Raw genomic sequence first — 26,238 nt, forward strand, 5'->3', positions numbered from 1 at the left:
ACACCTGTGCAGATGTTGCACGGGTGAAATGGCTCCTCGTACAGGGTAGGAGGCAGGTGGTGGGTTTGAGTGTCGTGAGTGCTTGCAGCCGCGAGTACAGCACCGTTTGTGACTCCCATGGATGCAGTTGGGTGGGGCACGGTGCTGGGGGGCTGTCCGGTGCGCCACAACAGCCTCCCTGGCTGACCCCCATCCAGTTCGACACCTCCATCCTGACCGTGGAACCCCAACTTCAACCGGTCATATCTTGGGCGGAATGGCACCTCAGGAGCTCATCCTGGGCGGTTTGGGGGAGTCTTGGGGGTGTACCTGAAGGTGGTAAAAAGAGTTTTGCATTGCAGCTTAACCGGGGGGCGTGCTGAGCAGCGTGAAAACAGCGGCACACAGCTTATACTGTGCCGTACCTAGGTACGAAAGTCTGCCCAGGTTGGTCAGGACACGATCCCGGCGTGAACACGACTAACTGACGGATCCGCTCCTGACAGTCGCACGCGCCGCGCTGCGGCGCGTGCGACTGTCTTTGTTTGAAGTTGAAAGTCGAATCAGAGCGGCGTCGGCGTTGTCCTGAGTTTTCCTCCCACGGACCGCCCGTCCGGGACCGCTCCGGGACGCACGCCGGCGAAGCACCATCAAGCTGCTGTACGGCCCCGGCATCGCCTCCCCAGGCTTAGCTAAAGTGAGAGATACTGTGCCGTAAAGTTGTACGGAAGTGTGAACAGGTTGGAGCAGCAGCTCCTGAGCACGGCGCCGCAGGCGCCTGTTGATAGGTCCAGGTGATAGCCCTGGATGGGCAATGCATACGCCTCACTGGGCCTTAGATCGCCCGACCGCGTCCCGGTGCTCTGTGGTCGGATTTGTGACGCCGCCGCACCGCGCCGCGGCCGGGGGCCCTCCGGAGGCCGAGGATGGCCGTGGCGGACCAGGACGAGCTCTGGGAGGTGAAGTGTCAGTGAGTATATTGTAGAGACAGACCATGTGCACAATATCTCTCACTCTAGCTAAGCCAGGGGAGGCGATGCCGGGGCCGTACAGCAGCTTGACGGTGCTTCGCCGGCGTGCGTCCCGGAGCGGTCCCGGACGGACGGTCCGTGGGAGAAAACTCAGGACAACGCCGACGCCGCTCTGATTCGACTTTCAACTTCAAACAAAGACAGTGGCACGCGCCGCAGCGCGGTGCATGCCACTGTCAGGAGCGGATCCGTCAGTTAGTTGTGTTCACGCCGGGATCGTGTCCTGAGTAACCTGGGCAGACTTTAGGCTACAACAGTACTTTGGCCAGAATGGCGGATTTCCAGAATGGCGGATTTCAAGGGTTCGAGCTCCCTGTCCCTCGCGTCGCCGCGGGTGTCCTCGCGCGCCGGTCGCAACTCATAACGTGTCGAGACCGCCCTCTCGCCGTCCATCGACGACCAGGACAGGTCCGCTGGACGAAGTCATGGCTCCTCATGTGCGCGCAACGCCCAACCCCTGCCCGCGAGACGCCAAACAGCTCTCTTGTGCACCATAATGCCGAGGGCCGACGCACCCAGCGGCGTGTCCCCCAGCTCGACAACCTCACCGGACGGCCTCTCGCGTGCACTCGTAGGGCAGGTCGCCGCGCAAGTTCGATGCCAGCTCACCAAGCGCTGCGCCCTGCGGGCGAGTTGCGCATCCGACTCGACACGACCTACCTCGAGCTACCACGGCCGACGCTCGGCTCTGTGCGGCGCTCCTACGAGGGCATAAACGCGCTCGCGCTCCTGGTGTCGGAGCGCCATCCCGACGCCGTCAGGTGATGCGCCACCTCCACTCCCAGCGCGTGCGCACGATGCGATGCGGGCGTGCGCGCGAGAGAGAGATAGATTGAGTGATACGGCCCCTCTCGCCCTCGTGCGCAGGCCCAAGCACGCGCACTGAACGACGCTTTTTTGGGATATTTTCGACGCTTTCGTCCCATGTATATACTCGTGCAACAACCCTCGAGCGCGTTGCAGCGGAACGGCCGCACGCGGTAGCATCTAGCAACTTGTTTCACACCAATTTAATGTCAACCAGCCCTGCGTCGCATCTTCTCAAGCCCATCGGTTCTCAAGCCCATCGGTTACACCGCCTGCTCGCGAGCGAGCCTCGCCTTGTACCTTTCGAGCGAGCCGCCGGAGGTCATAGCGACCGAGGAGGAGGGACGGAGCCGTCTCAAGCCGTCGAACTCGGTCTGCGTCTTCTTTTTGACAATGACGAGCCCCGAGACGAATGAGACCTCCATCACAGAGCGGTCGATCTCCTCCGAGAATACAACGATGTCGAGCGTCGGCATGCATTCCTCACGATTGACGATGTCGACGAGTTGCTTGAATTTCTCGATGGCATTACCCGGCGGCGGCCTGCCAATGCCACCGTCGCCAACCGCGTAGCCGTAGACTTTGGTTGGTTGGTCCGTGTACGAGAAACCGTTGTCTTCGATGATGTAGACGCCCCCCGGCCGGACGTGAGGGAAGAGGTGTTTGAACGTGAAGAGGATGTGACGCGGCACGTGGCTACCGTCGTCGATGATGACGTCGAAGCCACCGTCAGCCCATGCAGCTGCGTCGAGTGCGGGAGGTGGCGTCCAGTGGGGGCCGAAAGCCGCGGCCGTCAGCCGCCTGAGGTCGTCGCTGTTGCTCTGGTCGCCGTCGATGATGCGCACCTTGTGGCAGTATTTGTGGTGGCATTTCGTCATATGACTGTCTTTCACCCCGTAACGCAACCCAAAGATGCTGAACGCGTTTTCGAACCAAGCGGCCCACGCGAACAGCGAGTCGCCCTGGTTTGCACCCACCTCGAGCATCGTGATATTGCCCTGGTTGAACGGCGCGAGATGGCGGGCGTAGGCAAAGTGGTACTGCGTGGCCACCTTGGTGCCGTGTCCTGAGCGCATGTGCTGCTGCCAGTTCTCCAGCAGCATTGCCGCCTTCCGGTCCTGGTGAGCGGCTGGTGTGTGCTTCGGGGCATGCGCCGGCTCGAGGGCTGACTGCGAGCGTGCCTGAGGGACGAGCATGACGACCAACAGCAGTGCAGTCGAGGCGCGCAGCGGAGCAGCGCGCATACTCGTGGGACGGCTGTGCGCGCGCGACGGGCGCGGTCGCTCGGTGCGGTCGGAGCTCGCCGCCGAGGCCGCGCCGCGAGCCCCCTTTCCGCTCGCCGCGGTCGGCCAGGAGGCGCCGCAAGCGATGGCGAGGAGGATGAGCACGAGGGCGGGCATGAGAAGCGGCGAGCAGCTCACGAGCGAGGACGCCTTCGAGGCGACGGCGGGCGAGAAGGCCGAGGACGCAGCCGAGGCGACGCCGGATGAGAAGGCCGAGGACGCCGAAGCGACGGCAGACGAGAAGGCCGAGGCCACCGCCGTCGGGCTAGGCACGGCGGCCGCGCAGTGGCCAAAGGCGGGCATGCAGACGAGGAGCAGCCACCGGAAGGCGCCCTCGGCCTTCGTGTAGCCGCCCTGCACGCAGTTGGCCGCCGCCTTGAGGCCGGCGCGACCGCCGGCGCCGCATGTGCCAGCGACGGCGCCGCACGTGCCAGCGACGGCGCCGCACGTGCCAGCGGCGAATGGCGCCTTGCCGGACGTGGTCTGCGGCTCGCGGCGCCGGTCCGGGCGGCGGCCGCGGCCGCGGCCGCGGCTCTTGCCAGTCTTCGGCTTGCGCCAGCGCCTTGCCTTGCGCCGGCACTTCCTCGAGCGCCGCGACTGCAAGTCCGCCCACTTCTCCCGTTGCTCGGCAATGAGATCGAGCGCGGCCTTCGCCTTCTTGAGCCGCCCCTCCCAGTGCTCGCGCTCCTTGGCGGCCTCGGCCTCAGCCAGCCCCGCGCCCGCGACCGCGCCAAGGGGCTTGGGCGCCACGGGCGCAATGCCGCCGGAGGTGGGGACTCCCGGCGACGGCGACTTCTTGCCGTCGGCGGGCGTAGCCTGGTAGCTGACGCTCTCGCCCAGCCGGCGGACTGCAGCCTCGACGCCGTCCACGTAGCCCGGTCCGGAGCCGCTGCGGGCCGACGCGGGCCCGCTCTTCCCCGCCGCCATCGGCGTGGGCAGGCCCGGGTAGCAGGTGGTGTCCTGCAAAGCGCGATAGGGGCACACGGGAAGGGAGATTATTACCGGTGGGAGAGCGAGGAGTGCCAGGAGAGAATGCTGCGGCGCGCTCACCGCTGGGTCGGTCGTGTTGGAAACGGTCTTGGCCGGCTTCTCGATCTCCTTGGCAGCCTCCTCGGCGACGGCCTCCTCGGCGACGGGCGCCTCCTTGGCGACTGCCTCCGCGGCGGCGGACACCTCGGCGGCGGCGGACTTGATGGTCGCCTCCTCGGTGGCGGACTCCTCGGCGACGACGGCCTCCTCGGGGGCGGCCTCCTCGGCAACGGCGGCCTCCTCGGTGGCGGTGGACTTGGTGGTCGCCTCCTCGGCGGCGGACTCCTCGGCGACGACGGCCTCCTCGGAGGCGGCCTCCTCGGCGACGGCCTCCTCCTTCACGACGACGTCGTTGTTGACGCCGCACGCCTGCGTGAGGGAGAAACGTAAATGTAAATGTTTGGAGACGGGGACACCGCAGGGACAATGCCGATCCTGGCGTGCGCGTGCGCACCTCAGCTCCGAGCGAAGGCGGCAGCGTCAGGCTCGCGCGGCGGCGCTGATACCACTCCTCATAATCCGCACTGGAAGCGAAGTAGCCGCCGACCTTGACGGAAGCCGTTGGCTCGGTCTGAACCTGGGCCCCCTCCGCGAAACAAAAGCTGATTGGCACCTTTGCGAGGCTCCGATGGAACACGTGGGGGTTGTCGAACCAGACGCCCTTTGTTGATCTCACAACCAAGAAAGCCGACTCGCCCTCGCTCTCATTGAAGTCGACCATGTAGCGCCTCTCTCTGCGCAGACTCGGCACCTGATTGGACGGACAGTGTGTCCGATGAGCGGAGAAATTGAGGATGCGGCGGCGGCCGCATGGGCAATTCCAGCGCGGAGCCCGGGCGGCGCAGTCCCGGAGCCCTGGCGCGGGCGTGGCGCGGCAGGGCGCGGCGCGGGCGCGGTGGCGCGCAATCATGCTGGCCGGGGATCGCGCCGCGACAGAGTACAGGGGGAGGGCGGAGGCGCGGCTCGGGCGGTGGCGCGAGCCCCTGCACGCGTCGCGCGGGCGGGGAGGGAGAGGGAGGGGAGGGAGAGGGAGTGGCGGGGGGCGGGCTCAGCGGCGCGGGCGGCCCTCGCGTTGGGCGGCGGGCGCGGCAGGGCGCTGCACGGCATATACCGTGGATCTCACTCGATCGGGTCGGCGTGCCGTTTTTGAGCTTGAGCACGCTGTTCACAGCCTTGTTTTCAGAAGAAAATACCTCCTCTGGCGCTGTGCGCTGGTCTGTCAGAGGTTGAGGTGCGAGCCCTGGAGGCCCTGGGGATTCACAGCATGGCGGCTTCAGCATGTGCAGCGAAAAGCAGGCGTGCGGCAAGCGGAGCTCCCCACCGGCACGCGTGCGGGAGCGCCCCGAGGCCCCCGACTCCGTCTGCCAGGTTGCGCTCGAAACGCGCAGCGAGGGAGACTCTCTCCCTCAGACAGCTGGACTGCGCCTTGGCCCCGAGGACGCGCGTAGACTATTATTAAAGCATGCGGCGACTTGATCCTACCCACGGAACGTCGCCGCAAAGCATTTTATCTCCTGCGTTCGCATTTGGGCGGCCATCGCAACACTCCCTAGCTCAACTGTCGACCCTAACGGGTCGCCAGCCGACCGATCGTCATTCAGGCGGCGTCGCAGGACGAGGCAGAGGAGAGCGACGCGACAGAGGAAGAAGCGACAAGAGAGAACGACGAGAGTGGGACGACCGCGAGGAGGCTCTCACACCACAGCACAGGCGCCGTCGAGCTCTCGCAGCCGCGCTGCACAATGCTCCAGCTCAGGAGGGCCCCCTGCTTCTCGCAGCTTTGTGCAGCGCAACGAGCGGGCAGCGCTGCACCAGGCGGACCCACGGCGTGCTCAGCGAGCCGCGAGGCGGAGGCAGGCCGAGTGAGCGCGAGCCGCATCGGCGCCCATGTCCCGCGCAGCGGCGAGCGAGCGGCACGGAGGAGTGCAATGTCGCGCATTCTGTACGGTTTTTCCTAAAAAAAAGAAAATTAATTCTTTTTGCGTGCAAGAATTCTTTATGCCTTGCCGCGCTGGTGGCCCGCCTCCTGCACCTGATCGAGGAAACACCTGATCGAGGAAACACTGATCGAGGAAACACATGCGGTTCAAGGGCACCATCGGCTCGCCCAAGCAGCTCTCCCGTGCGTCGCGCCCGCGCGCCCTGCCACCGAACACATCCTCGCAGGCTGCCACCTCTCTCATCGCTGCCCACGCTCGCAGAGCTGGTGGCGATGCTGGGCAAGCTCTCCGACACGTGCGTGGTGCACATGACCCCCGACACGATCTCTTTTGGCGTCGCCGCGAGCAGCAACAGCGGTGTGCACGCCTGCGCCGAGCTCTCCACTCACTCTCTCTTCCTCGACTACCGGATCGAGTCGCGCGCCGAAAACAACCGGATCTCGTTCTTCGTCAAGATCGACAACCTCAGCCGCGCACTCAAGTCGAGCTCGGCCAACGCAAACTCAAAGTCATTGGTGGGTCCGCCCTCCCCGGACCGCGCGCGCACGCACGCGCCTCCGCCCGCTCCCCTCTGCCCCCTCGAGTGCCCTATCCGGGGCTGTCGCGCAGGTCAAGCTGACGAAAAAGAGAGGCGGCGCGCCGACGCTGACGTTCGAGATCCTGCTGAGCGACTCGGCCGTCCAGGTGCAGCACGACGTGCCGCTCCGGATCGTCCAGGACATCGAGGCGCCCTCCTCCTCACGCCGCCCTCCTCCTCACGCTGCCCTCTTCCGACCATCACCCATCCCTCCCCGCATCCCCACCGCACAATTATCACACGCCCCCCCCGTGCCCCCCCCCCCCATCACCACCCCCTCCGGGCCCGGCAGGAGCTTCACGCCTACAATGAGCCAGTCTACGGGGACAGCGCACCCTCCCTCTCCGTCGTGCTGCCACAGCCAGACATCCGCGGGCTGCGAAACGTGCTCGAGCGGATGAAGGCGAGATACAGCCGAGATACAGCCGAGATATGGCCGAGATGTAGCCGAGATGTAGCCGAGATGTAGAAACGTGCTCGAGCGGATGAAGGCGGCCGCACCCTCGCGCCCGCACCCGCGCCAGCCTTCGCCGCCACACTCACCTCCCCCGCCACACTCGCCTCCCCCGCGCCCACGCCGCCGCCGCCCACGCCGCCGCCCACGCCGCCCCACTCCGCCCCACGCCGCCCCACGCCGCCGCCCACGCCGCCGCCCACGCCGCCGCCCACGCCGCCGCCGTCGCTCGACCGCCTTCCGACCCCCCCCCCCCCCCCTATCCCCCTAACACTCTTTTCACACAACCGGAACACCCGCTCTGTAGGTGGATGTGGCCGGGACGGCGGAGGCGCCAACCTCCCCCGGCGGCGGGGACGCGGCGACCGCCTCGCAGCGGCAGCGGCAGCGGCAGCCCCTTGCGGTGGGCGGCGACGGCGCCGAGGAGGTGGCGGAGGCGCGCGTCGAGATCAAGAAGCTGTACAAGTGCTTGCAGTCGGTGGTGGTGTCGGACATCAAGCTGCACGGCGGCATCGTCGCCATCCTGCCCGACCAGGCCCTCGTGCTCAAGGTCTTCCTGCCGTCCACCGTCGAGAACCACGACTCGCACGTCGTCTTCTACTGCCCGGTGATCCTGTCTTGAAGCCTCCTCGAGCCGCTGAGCCGAGCGCATGTGCTGTCTCCACTGCTGCACTTTCTTGTGGCGACGTCTCGGCCCTGTTTGGGTTTGTCATGTGCCCGAAGTATATCTTCGGAAAATGTGTGCCGTCCCTCTTTTTGTCGCTGTGTGCCGTCCCTCGCTTTGTCGCTGTGTGTGCGCGTGCCTCGCGCATATACCAGGCCACACGTGGCGTTTGCGTACTACGTTCTCGATCGCGTTTGCGTACTACGTTCTCGATCGCTCTGGATCTCATAAAATGTGCTGCGGGAAATAAAAGATAAAACACTCGGCTCATACATGATACAGGTGCTCAATGGTACTTCCCGCAATTTCAAACAATTCGTTTATAGAATAAACACGACAAGTCCTACGGTGGCGTGCTCTCAGTCTCACAAGTTTCCGTGTGTGGCGCACGCGCAATAAAACCACCCCGGGGCCAACCCTCTTCGGTTTCGTCGGCTCCAAGTGCACTAGGAACCCACGAAACCCGAAAAGAAAACGTGTACCGCCCTTGGAGTGTCTCTTGGAGTGTTGCTGTGGAGCGTCCGGTTTCAACACGCGCTCGCGCGCTCGCGTCTGCTGGCGCCCAGAGAACGTGTTGCACCTCCTGCTCTGGACGGAGTCCTGCTCTCACGCCTCGGTTCGACTTCACCTGGACGGAGTCCTGCTCTCAGAGTCCACACGCCTCGGTTGACGTTCGAGTCCAAGCTGCGTGTCCCTCTTCTCCCTTCTCCGTCGAATGGGGAAAAGCCGTCGGAGCTGAGCTGAGGGTGACCGTGCCGTCTCATTGCATCGTGCCCAGGAGGTCCGACGCCCACTCCCTGACACAGGGGCCCTCCGAGTTCGCGGCCCGGTCCAGCCAAAGCCGAGCCTGGCTGGCGTCCCGCGAGAGCCCGAGCCAGCCCGACAAGAAGGAGCGACCTAGCTCGTAGGCGGCGTACCCATGCCCAGCTCCCGCAGCTGCGGCCAGTAGCGCGACCCCGTTCGCCTGGTTCTTGCAAACGCCCTTGCCGTGACAGAGGGCGAAACCCGCCTTCTGCAGCCCCCTCGCGTTGCCCAGATCGGCCGCAATTTTGGCGTAGTGGAAGGCCTCCTCCGGCTGGTGCTTGAGGAAGTAGTAGTGAAAGTGAAGGCTCAGCATCGCCTCGGGGTCGCCCGTTTCGGCTAGACGCCGAAGGTGGACCAACTTCTCGCTCTCTTCGAGCCTCCGCCGCCACCGCTTGGCCTTGTCGCCGTCGATGTGAGCCGCAAGCTTCTCGATTGCGTTCCTGACCTGAGCGTGCGTGCGGCAGATCGTTGTGGTGTGTAGTGATGGGCGTGCGTGTTGTATGCGTTATCAGTCTTAGCGAGCAATATGGCGATTGTGGTCCCGGACCTGCGTGGCCTCGAGTAGCGTTGGCGACATCGGCATATTCGTGATAGGTGAGCGCAGCGCTGCTCCCTGAGTCGCCATGTGCCGCTCAATTGCGGAGCGCTCGTATATGTGGCCATCGGCAGCGGTGACTGGATCGAGAGGAAGCTCAAGGGTGATTGGGCAGAGGAACTCGGAGGCGGCCTCGTCCGCAAGTGTTGCGGCCCTTTGCCGTTTGCTCTCGGCGTCGGTGGCGCCGGACTTGCGTTTGGAGGGCATGCACCTAGATAGAGCCGGGCTCTCGGGGGGACGTTCGACTTTCGGGCGGAGTTGACCGAGCTCTCCCTGGATCCGTGGATTTCTTTTTTAAAGCATGTTTCAACAAAAAATCGCGGCGGCGGCAATCACGAGAGTCAATGCGATTGCTCCTACCCGGCCCTCAGGGCCGACTCCTTACCCCTGACGCCCCCACCAAGCTCCCGCTCTCCCGCCACCAGGACCAGCGACAACTCGACGAACGAGCGGGTACGCCTTGAGCGAGCCCGCGCCATCTCCTCGCATGCATGCTCCCAACGAAACTCGCCGCCATCGAGGGGGGGGGGGGGGGGGCAAGCACTAGATGCTCACGCTGGTCTCCAGGTACTGCGGGTCAAAGCACCACAGACCGAAGTTGCCCGGGAACGTGCTCCCCCCTTCCTTATACCTCTCCGCAGCCTTCTTGTTGGCGGAATCGCAGGCGAGTGAAAAAGTGCGCAACTCGGCCTGAAATGTTTCGAAGATGGCATCGAGCTGCTCCCGCTCAGGCAGGGGCAAGCCAAAGCTGGTGGGGTCCTCGTCCGTTCGAGCGAGGAAGATCTTTGACCTGCGGCGTCGGGGCGGAGAGCGGAGTGGCCGATAGGCGGGATGTGGAAAGGGGTCGGCGTTGATCGAGCGGCCGTGCGACCAGTTCTGCTCCGGCGTCTTGACCATGAGCTCTGGCATCGGCGTCGAAGTGAGCGCCATGATGAGGCCCTGTCGAGGGCGGGGACGTGGGCTCATGGATGCGTCTGCGACAGTTGTAAGGTCAAGCGCGTGGTGTGAAAAACATGCGCCTGCAAGAGGGCGACCTCCTTGGGTGCGGCGATCACGCCCTCGTCCCGCACAGACTTTGCCCAAGACCAGGACGTGAAGGAGGCGTCTTGGGCGTGCGGGCCGATTTTGCCAACCTATGCGACGGCACCATCCCGGTGCGGGGAGGAGAAGCGCTGGGGGTGGCGGCGACTGGAGCAGGGCTGCTGGAGGAGCCGCGAACCTGCTCGTGGCCAGCGGAGACGGTATCGATGCAATTCGCGATTGCGTCGATGACGACCTCGTACTGCTCCGTCTTGCCCAAAGCTTCCCACGCCAAGGTGACGCGCTCCGCTCGTTCGTTATTTTTTTCGTATGGATCAAACGCACAAGGCGCGGACGCATGTTTAGAAGAGAAATATTTCACAACTCACACCACCTCAAAGGCCTCCGCCATCGGCGCGTCCGCCACCACGACTGCGTCGTCCTTCTCAAACGAGTACCCCGCGAGCGGCCCCTCCTCCACGCCCGCCAGCGCCAGCCGCACCGCGTCAAAGGCGGGGTCGTCGAGGGCGGCGCGCACCGTCTCCTCCGGCGTCGGCCCCTCGCGCACCACCTTGACCGTGCCGTCGGGCAGCCGGACCTGCTTCTCGTCGCCCACCAGGTCCTTGCCCGCCAGGACCAGCTTGAGGAGCGACGGCGAGAAGCCGGAGAGCATCTGCGTGTTGGGCGCGTCAGCCTGCACTGGGAAGCCCGCCGTGTTCCCGCGCAGGTTCCAATAGATGATGCGAGGCGCGGCGTACGGCTCGCCGCACACCGAACGCCCAATCTCGGCGAAGCGCCGCGTTAGCCGCTCGTGGTGGGTCTCCCACGACGCGACGCGCCCGCCGCCGTAGCGGCCGTACATGCAGTGCGCGCCCCGCGCCTCGTTGAACTGCATGTCGGAAAAGACAATCAGGTCGGGCACCTCGTCCGGCTTGAGCCGGGCGCGCTCCGCGCAGCCCAGGATCAGCTCGCACGCCGCCTCAAAGTCGGTCGACCCGCCCCAGCCGGCACCCTGCAGCGCCCGCACCTTGGACGCCACCTTGCCTGCGCCGTCGAGGTGCACCCACTGCGGGCTCGACTCGAAGGTGATGGCGCGGTTGCGGAAGGCAGGGTGGGACAGCTCGGCCACAACCAGGCCGAGGCCGATGGCCGCCTCCATTGGCGTCCCCACCATCGACCCAGACACGTCGATCAGCGGCACCAGCTTGCCGAGGTCGACCGGCTTTGGCAGCGCCGCCCGCAGCGCCGCCACCGCCTCGAGCGGCGCACCCTCCCCCGCCGCCTCGGCGACCGCCGCCTCGCGCGCCTCAGCCGCCGCCGCCATCGCCTCCTTGACGCCCTCGCGCATCGCCTCCCACTGCGCGTGCATCAGGTCCGCCTCGAGGGTCGACAGCTCCGTACGGCCGCCGCGCATGCACTTCTGCGCGATCTCGTGCGGATACAGCTGCTTGCCCTTCGCGGCCTTGGCGCCCTTCTCGAGGAGGGCCTTGCGCAGGTTGTGCCGCGCCGTCACGCGCTGCTCGTCCTCGGGGTGGCGGTTGCCCGTCTCCTCCTGCGCCGGCCCCAGCTTGCCCTTGAGCGCCTCGTTGAGGAAGGCCTTGCGCGACCGCTGCAGGCAGAGGGACGAGACCCGCGCGAACTCAATCTCCGCCCAGCGGTTGGCCGCCATCAGCACCTCGGTGGTGAGGAGGGCGCGGTTGAGGGAGGCGACGAGCTTGCGGTACTTGCGCGCCGACGCCGCCTCGTTCTTGTTCCCGAACAGGGAAATGGAGAGCCGCTTGGCGAGGCCGTCAAAGGCGGAGCCCTCGCGGGGCGCGTACTTGCCCGCCAGGGTGAGGTTCGGGGTGCGCGCCTCCTTCTCGGCCGCCTCGAGCTCGGCCGCGTCCTTGAGCAGCTGGTCGGCGAGGAGCGACAGCGCCTTGTCCTTGACCGCCGCGTCGATCCCAGCGACGGCCTGCATGAGCAGGTAGTCCTTCCAGTAGCCAAAGTGCGGCACGAGGTGGAGCGTCGCCGTCGAAGCCTCGACGGGGAGGGCGGCGAGCATCTTGTAGAAGAGGTCCTTCTCGCCCTTGCCCATACCGCGTGTTGCACGGGTCTGGAAGGCGAGCACCGTCAGGTCGGCGAGCGAGGCGGGCTCGGCGGGCACGGCGGCGGTCAGCGAGGCGAGAGAGTCGTCGGGCAGCGAGCGGACGAGCTTGAAGAAGAGGGCGACGAGCGGGGAGCCAGCGTCGGAGTGCTCGAGCGCGCCGTTCTCGCCGGGTGTCTTGGAGTCCATCATCGCAACGAAGGCGGAGGAGGAGGAGCAGGGCGTAGTCGGCATCGTGTGAGATATGGCGGAGGGGAGTGGCACACGTCCTCCGGTGTGCGTCGTGGTCGTGTCCGGCCCTGGATGTGCGGTTACTGACTGCACTCCAAGTGCTCCAAGTCCGGAACGGAAGTCTCATACTCGGAGTGACTGGACTCGGACAGCCGATGGGGCCGCCACAAGTGTACGGGGCACGGTCCGCGAGGGCTGGATATAAGTCGTGTGCGAGGGAGAGGGTCAGGATGGTCACAGCAAACAAAAAATCACGGGTCCTGGTTGGTGTAGTTGGTAACATTTCCGCCTGTCACGCGGACGCCCGGGGTTCGATTCCCCGACTAGGAGTTTTTTTGTTGTTTTAAGTTGAAAAAACTCAAAATGAGAAAACCACGACACCGGCAGGATTCGAACCTGCGCGGGCAAAGCCCAATAGATACACTTGGACAACTCAGGGGAGCCGAGGAGTCGAACCTCGATCGCGGGAGCCACATTCCCGAATCATGACCTCGAATCATGACCACCTTAGACCAACCCCCCAATGCAAAACAGGATGGTAGTCGGAGGGGTCCCGTACCATGCGGAATCGACCCTATCCGGTGCTCAAGTGCTCAAGTCGGGAGACTAACTAACAAGCTGCTTTTGCAAGCGCGTTTTTTTGCTTGGGGCGGGCCTGACTGATGACGGGGTAGCCTGGACGGAGTCCTGCTCTCAGAGTCCACACGCCTCCCTCGGTTGACGTGCCGGATGAAGCCCGCTCGGACGGAATAAATATTTTTTGAGTTTCGGCGTGACTTCATCAGCGAGGCTCTCAGCCAGCCTTGGCTGCCTGCCTCTGCATCAGTGGTTTAGATGGCGTCCAGGACCTTCAGGACCTGCCTGCGCCGCCTCTCGGCGCCGGTCTACTGGGCTGGGTCGGAGTCGCACAGCTACGCGGCTCTGGGAAAGCCGCTGGCTCGCGCCGGTCCAGCATCGTTCACTCCACCGAGTTCAACGGCAAGGCGTTTCATGGAGGCTGGGCCATGTGGAGCCGAGTCGCACAGCACCGCAGCGCACCGCGCGGGAAGCATGACGTCGAGGCTGCCGCATCTCGTGAGCACCGTGCCAAGAAAGACGCTTATTTCGCTCCGGCCCGCGCGCAAGATGGGGCGGTTCTGGGCGGGCTCCGAGTCCCACTCATCCACCACTTTGCCGCGGGCGCTCTGAAACCCGCGCGCTCGTCTCTCGTTTTCACAGTGATCAGTGTGACAAGCACACGCGTCAGCGTGTGGGTGCGCCCTCTCGCGACTCCGCGCTGCTGCTGGGGTTGCGCTGGTGTGCGTGTGGGCAGTGGGGGGACCGCGGTGTTGCTGTTGGAGGAGCGCTCTCCACAGCAGAGCTTGCCGTGGGAAGATCCTCTAGCTTCTCTCTCAGAAAACTGAAAAGAAAGGAACATCAGACACCCGGGGACCGACAGAGGGATGGGAGAACGGCGAACCGCCACCACACACAGGGGCATGCGACCACGGGGGTTGCTCGCACGGCTTTCTAGGGGCTGCTAAAGATGTCGTTCAGCGACGCGAAGAGCGGCTTGCCGGTGACGAAGGTCTGGTGGATCATGCCTGCGGCGGCGGGGCGGGCGGCGGCGTGGGGCGGTGGGGCGCGTGCGTGGGCTGGCGTGGCGAGGAAAGGGGCGGGAGTGCGGAGGCGAGGGGAAGGCGGCGGCGCAGGGAGGGGGGCGGGCGGAGGGGGCAAAGGGGCGGACCGGAGAAGGCGATCATGGCGAGGCGGCCGTTCTTGAGCTCCGCCATGGCGAGGCGCTCGCGCGTCTCCTTGTTCTCTCCGAACTTGAGCGGGTCAAAGCCGAGGTTGCCAGGCTCGCGCGCCTGCAGGTCTCGCGCCCTCCGGTCAATCGCGGGCTGGCGTCGGGCGCGCGCCGAGGTGGGGCGTGCGCGCCGGGTCGGTGAACATGGTGTCCATCGTCCACTTGTCCTTGTTCGAGTTGAACTCGATGATGGAGAGGACGAGGACGATCTGGCGGCGGCGGGCGGGCGGATTGAGAGGGGAACAGTGTTTTGCGGTTTGTGAGTGTGTGTGTGTGTGTGGTGGTGGTGGTGGGGGGGGGGGGGGGGGGCTTTTCCCGGGCGGTGTGGGTGGGGATGCCTGGGTTGGTGGGGGGTGGTGTGCTGGGGAGGGCCCGTTCGTGTGATTGTGGTAAGGGGGGTGGGTGGTTTGGGGGGGGGGGGGGAGGGGGGAGGTTCGCTCTCCTGCGCGAGAGCCTCCGGCGGCGTGGAAGAGACAGCCTCGATGGGGTTGGGCGTGTAGCCGGGGTAGCCGGGCAGCGAGAAGAACTCCTGCATGATGTACCCCACCGTCGCCCTGCGGACACGGCACCACCCGGCGTCAGAGCTCGCGGATATGCGGGTGCGGCTCCTCCTGCCCGCCTGTGGCCGCGGCTCCGACCCGCCGACCAACACCCTCACGACTCACGACCCACGGCGCCCTCGGGAGGGGGGCGGCGCGCACAGCATGCAGATGCGGCCATGCTTCAGCTCCGCCTCGCGCGCCCACTTGATGTCGATGAACTCGGACAGGTAGAGAGGGTCAAACCCAGTCTGCGACGGCGCGACGCGCGGCGGTGTACTCGTGTGCGCGATGCGGGAGTGTTGGGGGGGAGGCGCAAGCCCGGCGGGACGCGCCACGTGCCGCCGCCGCCGCCCCTCCCTCTCCAGCGGCGACGCGTCGCGGCGGGGGCGGGCCCTCTTCTCACCTCGGCGCCCGGGAGCTTTGACGACTGGCACGGCGGCGCGGTGAGGAAGGGCATGGCGTTGGACGGCTTTGAGATGGCCATCGCAACCCCGCTGCTGCGCGACACCACCTGCGCGAAGCGGGGCGGCCCGGAGCGTCGGAGAGGCCTCGACGGAGGCAGCTCGACGCCAGCGCCCGCGGCCAATCTTCTCGCTCGCCGCGGGCGCGGCCTGCACCGCCACAGCGGCGGCTGCGAGCCCTGGGCAGCAGCAGGCGCGCTCGCGGCGAGCGTGCGCTGGCCGGCAAATCTCGCAGGCGGCGCGCACCGTCGAGGGCATGCCGACCACCATTGCCGCAGTGAGATTCTCTAATAACGCGAGGGAAAAAAGTGCAGGCGGACGGGATTGCTCGACCGAGCTGAGGAAGCCGTTGTTGTAGCCTCCCACAGCGTACAGCTTGCCGTCGAGCAGGTGTTCACGGCATGGAGGGTGAGCCACGCCGAACGTACCGAACGTAGAGCCGAGCGGAAGGAAGCCGGGGAAGACCCCCCCCGACTCCGAGGAGGACGAACCGGTGGAAACCCCGTCGTCAGCTGTCACGATGCACCCGAAGGGGACCCCAGCGCCTGAGGGAGGGTGTAGAGGATGTAGAGTGTAGAGCGCTGTAGAGCTGTAGAGATGTAGAGCGCTCTGGAGCGCTGTCTGTAGAGCTGTAGAGCTCTACATCCGCCGCGTGACGAAGCGCCTCCGTTGTAGAGCGATGTAGAGCGCGATTTTGCTGTAGAGTTTGTTGTAGAGGCTCTACAGCCAAACCGCTGGGAAGGCAGTGACTCAAAGAGGTCGAGCCGCGCTAATGGGGTGTCTTCGAGCTTACTGGAGCTCTGATGGACGGCCCTGACTATCACTGACACACAGATAGTCACTCTGACGGCACACAACACCCTATAACTGCGTCATGACCAGCCTGCCATGCGTCGCCGGTGCCGCATTCGTCGCTGTGCTTCTTTAGCAGGCGGTGGACTGTCGGCTGCGAGGACGGTCGCATTTGCGCGAGGCGAGGCGAGCATTCAGACGCGTTGCATGCGCCATGACTCGCGCCAGCGCGTGCGGGAGCTCCTGGCTGAGCGTTGAGTCCAGGCAAGTTGCGCTGTGGCCACTATCGCTACGCCGAGCCGAGCTGACATAGCAGCAGAGGCACCTGCCACCCATTGGGCGGGCAGACAGAAGGCCAGGGCAGCACTGGCAAGTGCAACGCGCCTCATGTCGGAGAGCGACCGTGCCTCGTTCGCCGCTTATGATGTAGAGTTTGTTGTAGAGATTTCACGTTGTAGAGCGCCTCTACATCGCTCTACAACGGAGGCGCTTCGTCCCGCGGCGGATGTAGAGCTCTAGAGCTCTACAGCGCTCTACATCTCTACAGCTCTACAGCGCTCTACACTCTACATCCTCTACACCCTCCCTCAGTATTTAATGAAGGGGAAACGGAACCGGTCGGGGGAAAAGGCAGTTGGGCCGGGGCGCAAAGGCAGTTGGCCGGTCGGGGAATCTGAACCCCGGTCTCCTCCACGGGTTTGACGCATGGGATCACTCCCGCGAAACTCGTGAACTAGCCGGGGCAGTCGGAGAAGGGGCAACTCCGTGCACTGACGGTCGGCCGTCAGAAATCACGCCTGCGTGGATCGCGTCACACCAATCCTCGCTACGAGTACCCAACGCGGCCAAAGGATATCCACCTCGAGAACCTCGAGAACCCGAAAGAATCATACCTCTAGACAAAAGGGGAAAAGGAAGTTGGGCCGGGGACTCGACCTGCGCAAGGGGAACGGGGAAAAGGAAGTGGGCCGATCCGGGAATCGAACCCGGGACCTCCTCGACCCAAACGAGGAATCATCCCCTGAGACCAATCGGCCAGACAACTACGCGGATACGTACGTCCTCTGCCACCAGGCTGTATATACTCACCTACCTACGTCCACTGTCCCCGGTCATCTCACGCGATGGGGGCATGCACCTCGTGCAGAGCGACCGCCGACGAGTCCGTAATAATGGACCCTGCAGCTCAGGTGGTCCAGCAGGCAGCAGAGGAAGGCCTTGCCCTGATTCCCAGCTTGTCCGACCGTCTCGCAGTTCCAGAATGTGGGAAAGTGTAAGTTCTCCGATCACTTCACTGCCACTGTCAAGCGTGATGGAAAGACAGTGTGTCTCAGCGCCTATAAAACGGCCGAGGAGGCGGCCCTTGCCTACGCCAAATCTCCCGAGGGGCGGCCCGCTGCAACCGAGCGCCACGCGATGAAAGAGGCAGCGACAAAGGCGCTCATGTGTTTCGACACGGATGGGAACGGGCCGGACCAGACCGAGTTCACAGCGGCACTCCAAGCCTTCCGCGTGAATCGAAACGGCATAAAAATGCGAAACACCATCTCCAACATCTTCGCTAAGTGCGACGTGGATGGGAACGGCCGGCTGACAGCAAAGGTGCGCCACCCCGGCCTCCCCTGGCCTAGGGGCCTCCAACACAGTCACACGTAGACAAGAACGTGGGTGCGGGTGAAGCGCCGATACCGCCGTGCACCCCACAGGAGCTGACCGCAGGGCTGCCGACCAGCGTCCTCTCGAGGATCACAGAGAAACTGGAGGCGGGCTGGGCTTTCGACCCTGCCGTCTGGGCCACCCCCTCGAAGGCTGCGACCGTCATGGGCAACAGTGAGGCCGAGGTAGGCGGTGACCTATGACTTGGCCGTTAGTCAGAATTCGCGTCGGGGTCTCTTCTTGCGGCAATCCCGTCCTGTCCCTGTGTGGAGTTGAGCGCCATTGGCGCGGCGTCAGGACCCCGTCCTCCTCCCATCCCTCGTTTGGTTTGTCTGTTTTCTTTCTGGGCGGCGAGGCACTTTCCACTTAGCTCCGTGCAAAAAAAGAATTTTACGGTCGTTTTTGATTCACGTACGCACGCGATCGGGGCTGGTGCGCGGTAGGGGCGGGTGCGCGGGATAAAGCACCTGTGCAGCAAGGGACGCGGACAGCGGCGCAACAGCCAACACCGAGACCTCCCTTGCCTTAGAGACGAGTACAGCTGCGCGTAAAGCCGTAAAAGAGTACCCGGGGCTCCCATGCGGGAGAGTGTGAGGGCCTGTGAACATCTTTAGCTTGTGAGCCAGGAAAAGGGTTGGCGTTTTCCTTCCAAGAGGTAGACGCGTGTGGCTCTACTAGGTACTAGCTAGAGCCGAGGAGTTTGCTCAGAGCTTCACCTGCCCGCTTACGAGCCGCCTGTGCATCTCTACATCCAGAGGCCTGTACGCCCCCGCCGCCTCCTCGTAGAGCCACACGTCGCTGACGACCGCCGGGTCGAAGCCTTGCTCCACAAGCTTGCCCTTCCGAATCTTGAAGGTGGCCGTGAGCTCCAGGGCCGGCAGGAGCCGCACGAAGAGCGGCCGGGCGTACCGGGGTAAGGACGCCACGGTCTGCGCCAGCGCCTCAAATCTGAAGCTCGCGGCCTCGACGACGAGCGCCGCCATGCCGGCGCGGCCCTCGAGCGAGCCGACAGAGACGCCGTAGACTGTCGACTCGCTCACGCCCGGAGCGGCGCTCAGTATCTCCGCCACCTTTGGGCACTCGGGGCGAGGGTCGTCATGCACGCGGTGAGATCTCTCCGATCGATGATTGGCCGCTGGTGCGCGCGCACCTCCGCCGTCGACACGTTCTCGCCCTTCCAGCGAAACGTGTCGCCGATGCGGTCCACGAAGTACACGAACCCTTCCACGTCCTGCCGGACGAGGTCGCCCGTCGAGAAGTAGAGGTCTCCCTCCGCCGCAACGTCGCGCAGGATCTTCTTCTCCGTCGCCGCACGGTCCGTGTAGCCGTCGAAGCGGCGCGTGACGTCGGCGTTATCGATGAGGCCGAGCAGCTCGCCAACCTCGCCCGCTGCCGCCTCCACGCAGCGGCCGGCCGCGTCGCGCACGACGCGCTCGCGCTCCACGTCGAAACGGACGATCTTGGTGGGGCGGGGGAGGAGGGGAGGAGGGGCGCGTGAGGGGCGCGTCATGGACAGGCCTCGACGGCCGCGGAGGGAGGACGGGCGGAGGCCTTGACGGGGTACTTGCGCTTGATGAGCGGCGAGATGAAGCCGATGGCGCCCCGCCTGTTCTGGTTGTTGATCAGATTCGCGTTGCCCTCGGTGCTCGCGTAAAACTCACCCACGTATCCGATGCCGAAGCGCTCGACGAGCTGCTCCCACACGTCTGGCCGCAAGCCATTCCCGATCGCGGCTCGGACCGAGTGCGCGCGGTCGTGCGGCCCCGGCGGCGTCGCGCAGAGGTATCGGCAGATCTCTCCGATGTACAGCACGACGGTGGCGCGCAGGCGAGCGCAGTCGGAGAAGAACTGGCTGGCCGAGAATCTGCGCCGCAGGAGCAGCGGCAGGCCGAGCGCCGCACAGCCAAAGACGCCGATGAGCATGGCGGAGGAGTGGTAGAGGGGAAGGGTGAGGTAGACGCGATCGCCCTTGCCGACGCGGTGGAAGTCGTACATGGTGACGCCGGCGAGCATCGCCTTGAGGTGGTGTATGCGCGCCGCCTTTGGCAGCCCCGTCGTCCCTAACGAGGCGTTCAAACGGGTCGACTGCGAGTTAGGCCGCGGGAGAGGGCAGTGCCGCGCCGCGGGCCTGAGGTGAAGATGTGGAAAAGGGTGTCGGTGATGCGCACGCCGGCACGCAGCTCCCTCGGCACGCTGGAGGCGGCATGGCCACGGAACGGGTCGATTTCCAACGCAAACGCGGGCGCGTCCGAATCCACACTGCCGTAGCAAAACATTCGCATGCCTCCGCCGTGGCTGTCGACGTAAGCGCCGATCGTAGCGCATAGGGACGTGTCAAAGATCAAGGCCTTGCAGCCTGTCTGCTCGACGCAGTGCGCAAACGGGCCGCCGGTCAGATTGTGATTGATGAGCGCAGCACTGGCGCCGAGCTTTGAGAGGCCAAAGACAAAGAAGATGAACGCCGCCGAGTTCTCCATCAAGAGCCCCACCGTGTCACCCGCGGCGAGGCCGGCGCTGACACCCCAGTTGGCCACGCGGTTCGCATTCTCGTCGAGCTCCTTGAACGACCAGCTCTGTCCCTCAAACACAAGCGCCTCGTCATCTGGACTGCGCCCGACGCAGGCCTCCAGCCAGTCGGCGGTGGTAAAGCCGTCCCGTTTGTCAAGGGCGACGAGCGCATCACCGCGCCGCTTGACGCCGATGACGACCTTCAGGAACTCGAGATCGCGCAAGAGAGTGTGGCAGCAGCTGCCCATGAAGGAAGGCACAGCCTGTCGTACGCTCCTGGTGGTAGAGACAGCTGGACGGAGCTTCTGAACGAGTGTGAGTCGCCCGCGTCCGTTGCTTCCCTGCGTTGTAAAATTCCTTTTGCAAGTCCGCGGGATGGCGCGGGCGAGGCGGAGGCCGTCGAGATGCCGGCGCTGGCGGCGGTCGGGCGGGCGGGCGCGGAGGCTGGGCGAGGCGGCGGGCGAGACGGCGGTGCGGCGGGTGACGGGCGGCTGGCGTCGTGGGCGAGCGTGGAGGAGGCGGCGCGCGGCCGCGCGCGGTTGGCATTGTGACGAAGGTTGCGCGCGGCCGCGGCGCGCCCGCCATGGTTCGGCGCGGCGCGCCTACCAGCGGCAATTGTCGAGGCACGGGAACGCTTACCCGGGGTCATCCTCTGAGCCTGGTCGTCGGCGCCGCGATGCCACGGCGGCGCATTCGACGTCGTCGGCGCGCTGCCCCGCGTTGAGCCCCGCCGCTCGTAGCGACGGCCGCAGGTTGGCCCGGTGCAGCGAGCCCGTCTGCGGGTCACGCAAAAAGAAAGCGCGCGCCCACCAAAGTCACGTGCACAAACGGAAGGAGGACGGGGAAGATGACTCAGAGGAGGACGAACCAGTGGAAATTCAGTTGTCAGATGTCACGATGCATCCGAAGGGGACCCCAGCGCCGGCATCATCCGTAGAGGCACGAGTGTTCGAAGAGAGAGTGGACCTGAGCAACAACATGACGTGTAGGCAAATGATCGGAGTGGGAGTCAGAAATGTGGTCCTTGCGCGAGGGGAGCTTGATAGACTCGAGGGGCCAGGATACGCCGCGAGGAGGACGGAGTTGCGCAAGGCGAAAGAAGCCGCGAGAACAAGGGACCGGCAGGCGGCGGCGTCGCAGGACGAGGCAGAAGAGAACGACGCGACAGAGGAGGAAGTGACAAGGGAGAGACCGACGAGAGTGGGACGGCCGCGAGGTGGCATGAAGGTTGCAGCGAGAAGCGGCGAGAGACTGCGAAAAGAGATACGAAGAGGCAGACTCCCCAGGGTGGGCGACGGCTAGCGCATCACACTCCTCTCCTTAAAATCCCTGTGTGGTGGCGGCGTGCCGTTCTCCCATCCCTCCCTTGCCTTGTGTGTTTTCTTTCTTTCTTTTACAAATGGCAGGGCGGCGCGAGGCTGTTGCGGGCGGCGCCTCCTCGGGCGAAGCGGCCTCTTCCAGCTCGCTGGGCAGCCTTCCCAAAGAGGCGGCGGCAGCAGCTATCCAAGGCGACGACGCGGCGCTGCTGGCGTGGCTCGACAGCGGGGGGCGGGTCAACGCGACTTGGATGGGCGATGTGAGAGGCCTCTCCGCGCTGATGCGCGCCGCCCAGTTTGGCCACGAGCGAGTGGTGGAGCTGCTGCTGCAGCGAGGCGCGGAGATCAACCAGCAGAGCAGCGATGGCAGCACCGCGCTGATGTACGCTGCCACCAAAGGCCACGAGCGGGTGGTCGAGCTGCTGCTGCAGCGCGGCGCGGAGATCAACAAGCAGGGCAGCCGAGGCGGCACCGCGCTGATGAGCGCCGCCAGCCACGGCCACCCCGCCGTCGTGCTCCGCCTGCTGCGGGCGGGCGCAGACGCGGCGCTGTGCTGTAAGAACGGCAAGTCCGCACTGCAGTATGCCAAGGAGAACGGCCACGCCGCGTGCGTCGAGGCCTTCCGGCAGCACGTCGCAGAGGTGATTGCGGGCCAGCGCGAGGCGGCGGCGGGCGGCGCGGGCGGCGCATCCTCGGGCGAGGCGGCGGCGGGATCGACGGCCGCGGCTTCTTCGGCCGTGACAGCAGCTATTGACGGCGACGAGACGGGGCTGCTGGCGTGGCTCGACAGCGGCGGGCGGGTCAACGCGACTTCCGTGGTAGGCAATGGGAGCGGCGTCACCGCGCTGATGTGCGCCGCCCAGCTTGGCCACGAGCGAATGGTCGAGCTGTTGCTGCAGCGCGGCGCGTATATCAACCAGCAGAACAGCATCGGCGGCACCGCGCTGATGGGCGCCACCAGCCAAGGCCACGAGCGAGTGGTCGAGCTGCTGCTGCAGCACGGCGCGGAGATCAACCTGCAGAACGGCGAAGGCTACACCGCGTTGATGAGCGCCGCCTTCTACGGCCACGAGCCGGTGGTCGACCTGCTGCTGCAGCGCGGCGCAGAGATCAACCAGCAGGACAGCAGAGGCGGCACCGCGCTGATGGACGCCGCCACCAACGGCAATGAGCGGGTGGTCGAGCTGCTGCTGCAGCGCGGCGCGGAGATCAACAAGCATGGCAGCCGAGGCGGCACCGCGCTGATGGGCGCCGCCCAGGAGGACCACGAGCGGGTGGTCGACCTGCTGCTGCAGCGTGGCGCGGCGGTCGACGAGCAGGACAGCGACGGCGACACCGCGCTGATGTACGCCGCCACCAACGGCAATGAGCGGGTGGTCGAGCTGCTGCTGCAGCGCGGCGCGGAGATCAACAAGCATGGCAGCCGAGGCGGCACCGCGCTGATGGGCGCCGCCCAGGAGGGCCACGAGCGGGTGGTCGACCTGCTGCTGCAGCGCGGCGCGGCGGTCGACGAGCAGGACAGCGACGGCGGCACCGCGCTTATGGTCGCCGCCATCCAAGGTCATGCCGCCGTCGTGCTCCGTTTGCTGCTTTGGGGCGCGGATACGACGGCGCGCGCTGAGAACGGCAAGACGGCGCTGCAGGCTGCCAAGGAGAAGGGCCACGCCGAGTGCGTGCGCGCCCTCGAGGAGCATGCGGCGGCGGTGGCGGAGGTGGAGGCAGCGTGGAGGGAGGCGGAGAGAGCGGCGGCGGAGGCGGAGGCGAGGCGGCATGCCGAGGCGCTGCTGGCGGAGGAGGAGGCGGAGAAGGAGGCGGGCGGGCGCGACAAGGAGAGCAAGAAGGGCAAGAAGAAGAAGAAGAAGGGGAAGGGCGGCGGTGGAGGCGCTGGGCCTTCGCGGGAGCCCGAGGATGAGGCAGCGCTGGCGGCGGGGGAGGAGGCGGAGTTGGCGGCGGCGCTCGAGGAGAGCGCGAGGCTGGAGGAGGAAAGGCGGGCGCCCGACGAGCAAGCGTCGTCCTCTTTGGCTGCAGAGAGGCCGCTTTCGGTGGAGGAGGAGGAGCCGCCGGCCGACTTCGTCTGCCCAATCACGACCGAGGTCATGAGTGACCCGGTGATGGCGGCGGACGGGCAGTCGTACGAGCGGACGGCGATCGAGCGCTGGCTCGCGACCAAGTCGACGAGCCCGCTGACCGGCGAGGAGCTAGAGTTCACTCGGCTCTTCCCAAACCACACACTCCGCCGGGTGATCCGACAGTGGCAGGAAACCGCTCGCAGCTGACACGCTTGTGGCGGGGTCAGAGCCTGTCACTGCATTGGTTGGCACCTGACCAGTGACCTGACAAAGATCAGAGTGTCACTGACAGTCCTTCCTCTTCCAGCATCCAGCAGCTTTCTCAGAGCACAGAGGGTGCGTGTGAGTGAGTATTCTTGATACGAAACCACGACGACACACACCAGTCGACTCGCATCGGTTGCCTCCATGAACGGCGGAGCTACGTTATTCTCGCGCCCACACCACACCTGGCTCCAACGTGGACACGCCCATAGCTGGGGACACTACTAGGCCACGCGTGGCATCAGAAGTTTTATCTCTGGGCCCCAGGGGCTGCCATCGCCGAAGCTGTGCCTAAGCATAACTCCCAAACCCGCAGCGGCCCGGGGGGCCTTGGGGGCAGCCTGCCGGACCGCTGTTGCACGGGGCTGAGCGCCAGAAGACGAGTGTAGTTGATGGATTTTCCGGGGTGTTGCATAGGCGGGGAGCCTCCCCCGCTGGTCTCCTCCTTCCCATTTTTTTCTTTTCTTTTGAGAGCAGAACGCCGGGTTTGTCTTGTATGTGCGTGTCGGGCCTGGGTGTGTGCACGGGGCAGACAGGGGCGGGGGCGTGCGGGGCAGAGGCCCAGCGTCGGGCGTCTTGTCGGGGCCGAAGCATTCGAGGGGGGAACGAAGAGGGGGGGATGGGCGGTCGGCGTCGGGGTAGCAGGCTGCAGGGCGTACGGGGTAGCCGCCACTTTCCTGCCTCAAAAGGGCGGGGCTGTCCCGGAAAGTGAGAAACGCCGGGCAGCGTGGCGCACAACTGAAACCTCCCAACGTGTTCGTGGCTCCTCCTTTGCTGTCCCATCTCCTCATCTTCTTTCCCGCCTGGGCGGGGCAGTGGGCGGGCGCGCGGTGCGGTGTGGAGTGTGCATGTGTGCGACTGCGTCGAAGGACCGCTCGCAAGGGACCATTGGGTTTGTATTATTAACAACGAAGGCTGATTGATTGATGGGAAGGCGAAACACAGTCCGACCAACGACTGGGACACCAACGCGGTATGGGTGGACGCTAGACGGGCGATGACGGTCACACAGGAGCGACACACTGAACCACAAGACAAGACACTCAGCCAAACTGACTGCCACACATCCTGAGCGAACTTCCCTAGTCACCCGCGGCCGGACTCCATCCGGCACGCGTCGCTGGGCGCTCAGAGCCGCGTCCCCTGCTCGCCACCCCGACGCCCAAGGCGCCCGAATCGAACGACAGGCGGCACGCGAAGACTGGTTGCAATCCCGCCGACCGCGAGGCCGCGGGATGATGCGTGCGTGGTCTTGGAGTGGGTCTCGGAAGCTCCCCTCTCGGGCTAGGAGCCAGCCCTCTCTCGAGGTTCTCGAGGTGGATATCCTTTGGCCGCGTTGGGTAGCGAGGATTGGTGTAACCCGAGCCACGCAGGCGTGTTTTCTGACGGCCGACCGTCACGCGTCAGTGCACGGAGTTGCCCCTTCTCCGACTGCCCCGGCTAGTACAGAAATCTTGGTGTGTAATGTACGATGTCGGGGCCCGGGGATGTGCGTTTATGTAATGTGTGTTTTGGTTTTCAAAATCTCTCTCTCAGAAATGGGCCAGAAGTCGGCCCGCGGAGACACACACACACACACACACACACACACACACACACACACACACACACACACACACACACACACACACACACACACACACACACACACACACACACACACACACACACACACACACACACACACACACACACACACACACACACACACACACACACACACACACACACACAGCAGAGTCCTCCTACGGGAATGTACGTAAGAGACACATAAACTTAAAAAAAGGGAGGAGGAAGACAGTAATAAGGAGACTCGGGCGACTTGGAGCACTTGCGACGCGACACTTCCGCACTTCCGGCGCCCGCCGCATTTGCCGCATGGATGGAGGTCGCCACGGCAGGCCGTCCTACTGACTTTTACCATGGCACTTCACTTGAGGCGATCCTGGCTATCCAGCAGTCTGGCTTCCGTGTCGATCTTTGCGGCACCAACGCCGGCGCGGCGCTCGGGCACGGGGTCTACGTCACAACGACTCTGGAGACGGCGCTGAACTACGCCAAAGGCCCGTCCAACAATCCCAACCCGGCAAGAGGAGGAGTTTTGGTGTTAGAGGTCGACCTTGGGCGATGCTACACGGTGCGCTCGAGCAGCGTGTCAGAGCGCACCGACTGGCAGCAAAGGGGCTACCACTCTGCATGGGCAGCTGAAGGCGTTATTGGTGACCGCGAGGAGAACTGTGTGAGGGACCCTGGACGGATCCGCATCACGAATGTGGTGCTGCCGCACACGGGAGAGGCACGGCGCCTCGGCTACGAGATTCGGAGCGGACGGCTTGAGCGGGCA

The 26,238-nt window shown here is 65.2% G+C and overlaps 8 protein-coding genes across 8 annotated transcripts; 3 read left to right on the forward strand and 5 right to left on the reverse strand.

Annotated features, from left to right (window-relative positions):
• Positions 1-1,607: 1,607 nt before the first annotated feature.
• On the forward strand, positions 1,608-1,896 carry EMIHUDRAFT_229155 (hypothetical protein; the record flags this gene model as incomplete). Its single annotated transcript, XM_005786228.1, has 2 exons — positions 1,608-1,771; positions 1,878-1,896. The coding sequence occupies 2 exons, from the start codon at positions 1,608-1,610 to the stop codon at positions 1,894-1,896; spliced, it is 183 nt and encodes a 60-aa protein (XP_005786285.1).
• A 26-nt stretch (positions 1,897-1,922) lies between these two features.
• Positions 1,923-3,403, reverse strand: EMIHUDRAFT_79493 (hypothetical protein; the record flags this gene model as incomplete). The annotated part of the gene is made up of 1 exon (XM_005786229.1): positions 1,923-3,403. The coding sequence occupies one exon, from the start codon at positions 3,401-3,403 to the stop codon at positions 2,081-2,083; it is 1,323 nt and encodes a 440-aa protein (XP_005786286.1). The 3' UTR covers positions 1,923-2,080.
• Positions 3,404-6,196: 2,793 nt separating this feature from the next.
• Positions 6,197-7,951, forward strand: EMIHUDRAFT_363731 (hypothetical protein; the record flags this gene model as incomplete). Its single annotated transcript, XM_005786230.1, has 5 exons — positions 6,197-6,251; positions 6,331-6,584; positions 6,679-6,780; positions 6,939-7,100; positions 7,284-7,951. Coding segments are annotated over exons 1-5 (1,000 nt in total), but the record flags the coding sequence as incomplete, so codon positions are not given.
• A 573-nt stretch (positions 7,952-8,524) lies between these two features.
• On the reverse strand, positions 8,525-9,370 carry EMIHUDRAFT_229160 (hypothetical protein; the record flags this gene model as incomplete). The annotated part of the gene is made up of 2 exons (XM_005786231.1): positions 8,525-9,013; positions 9,116-9,370. The coding sequence occupies 2 exons, from the start codon at positions 9,368-9,370 to the stop codon at positions 8,525-8,527; spliced, it is 744 nt and encodes a 247-aa protein (XP_005786288.1).
• A 1,140-nt stretch (positions 9,371-10,510) lies between these two features.
• On the reverse strand, positions 10,511-12,518 carry EMIHUDRAFT_441451 (hypothetical protein). The gene has a single exon (XM_005786232.1). The coding sequence runs from the start codon at positions 12,501-12,503 to the stop codon at positions 10,569-10,571; it is 1,935 nt and encodes a 644-aa protein (XP_005786289.1). The 5' UTR covers positions 12,504-12,518; the 3' UTR covers positions 10,511-10,568.
• A 793-nt stretch (positions 12,519-13,311) lies between these two features.
• Positions 13,312-15,590, reverse strand: Lhcf5 (light harvesting protein). Its single transcript, XM_005786233.1, has 7 exons — positions 15,536-15,590; positions 15,232-15,339; positions 14,988-15,076; positions 14,729-14,840; positions 14,418-14,495; positions 14,227-14,347; positions 13,312-14,083 (listed from the first exon to the last, which is right to left on the reverse strand). The coding sequence occupies exons 1-7, from the start codon at positions 15,557-15,559 to the stop codon at positions 14,010-14,012; spliced, it is 606 nt and encodes a 201-aa protein (XP_005786290.1). The 5' UTR covers positions 15,560-15,590; the 3' UTR covers positions 13,312-14,009.
• Positions 15,591-18,441: 2,851 nt separating this feature from the next.
• EMIHUDRAFT_455687 (hypothetical protein) lies at positions 18,442-20,493 on the reverse strand (the record flags this gene model as incomplete). Its single annotated transcript, XM_005786234.1, has 4 exons — positions 18,442-18,816; positions 18,888-19,196; positions 19,295-19,822; positions 19,906-20,493. 4 exons carry the CDS (start codon positions 20,491-20,493, stop codon positions 18,442-18,444), a joined length of 1,800 nt encoding a protein of 599 aa, XP_005786291.1.
• A 1,151-nt stretch (positions 20,494-21,644) lies between these two features.
• On the forward strand, positions 21,645-23,837 carry EMIHUDRAFT_229165 (hypothetical protein; the record flags this gene model as incomplete). The annotated part of the gene is made up of 2 exons (XM_005786235.1): positions 21,645-21,665; positions 23,469-23,837. The coding sequence occupies 2 exons, from the start codon at positions 21,645-21,647 to the stop codon at positions 23,835-23,837; spliced, it is 390 nt and encodes a 129-aa protein (XP_005786292.1).
• Positions 23,838-26,238: the final 2,401 nt, after the last annotated feature.

This window comes from Emiliania huxleyi (genome assembly GCF_000372725.1).
Source record: "Emiliania huxleyi CCMP1516 chromosome Unknown EMIHUscaffold_153, whole genome shotgun sequence".
NCBI classification, from domain to species: Eukaryota; Haptophyta; order Isochrysidales; family Noelaerhabdaceae; genus Emiliania; species Emiliania huxleyi.

Excerpts from the sequence above, each read along its gene's own strand:
- Lhcf5 (XM_005786233.1), bottom strand. The coding sequence starts at position 15,559 with ATGGTGGTCGGCATGCCCTCGACG. Across the intron at positions 14,496-14,728 it reads CGCCGGAGGCTCTCGCGCAG|ATCGTCCTCGTCCTCTCCAT; the intron begins GAGAGCGAACCT and ends CGCCGCCGCCAG. Across the intron at positions 14,348-14,417 it reads ACACCATGTTCACCGACCCG|GCGCGCGAGCCTGGCAACCT; the intron begins GCGCGCACGCCC and ends CGAGACCTGCAG.
- EMIHUDRAFT_441451 (XM_005786232.1), bottom strand. The coding sequence starts at position 12,503 with ATGCCGACTACGCCCTGCTCCTCCTCCTCCGCCTTCGTTGCGATGATG.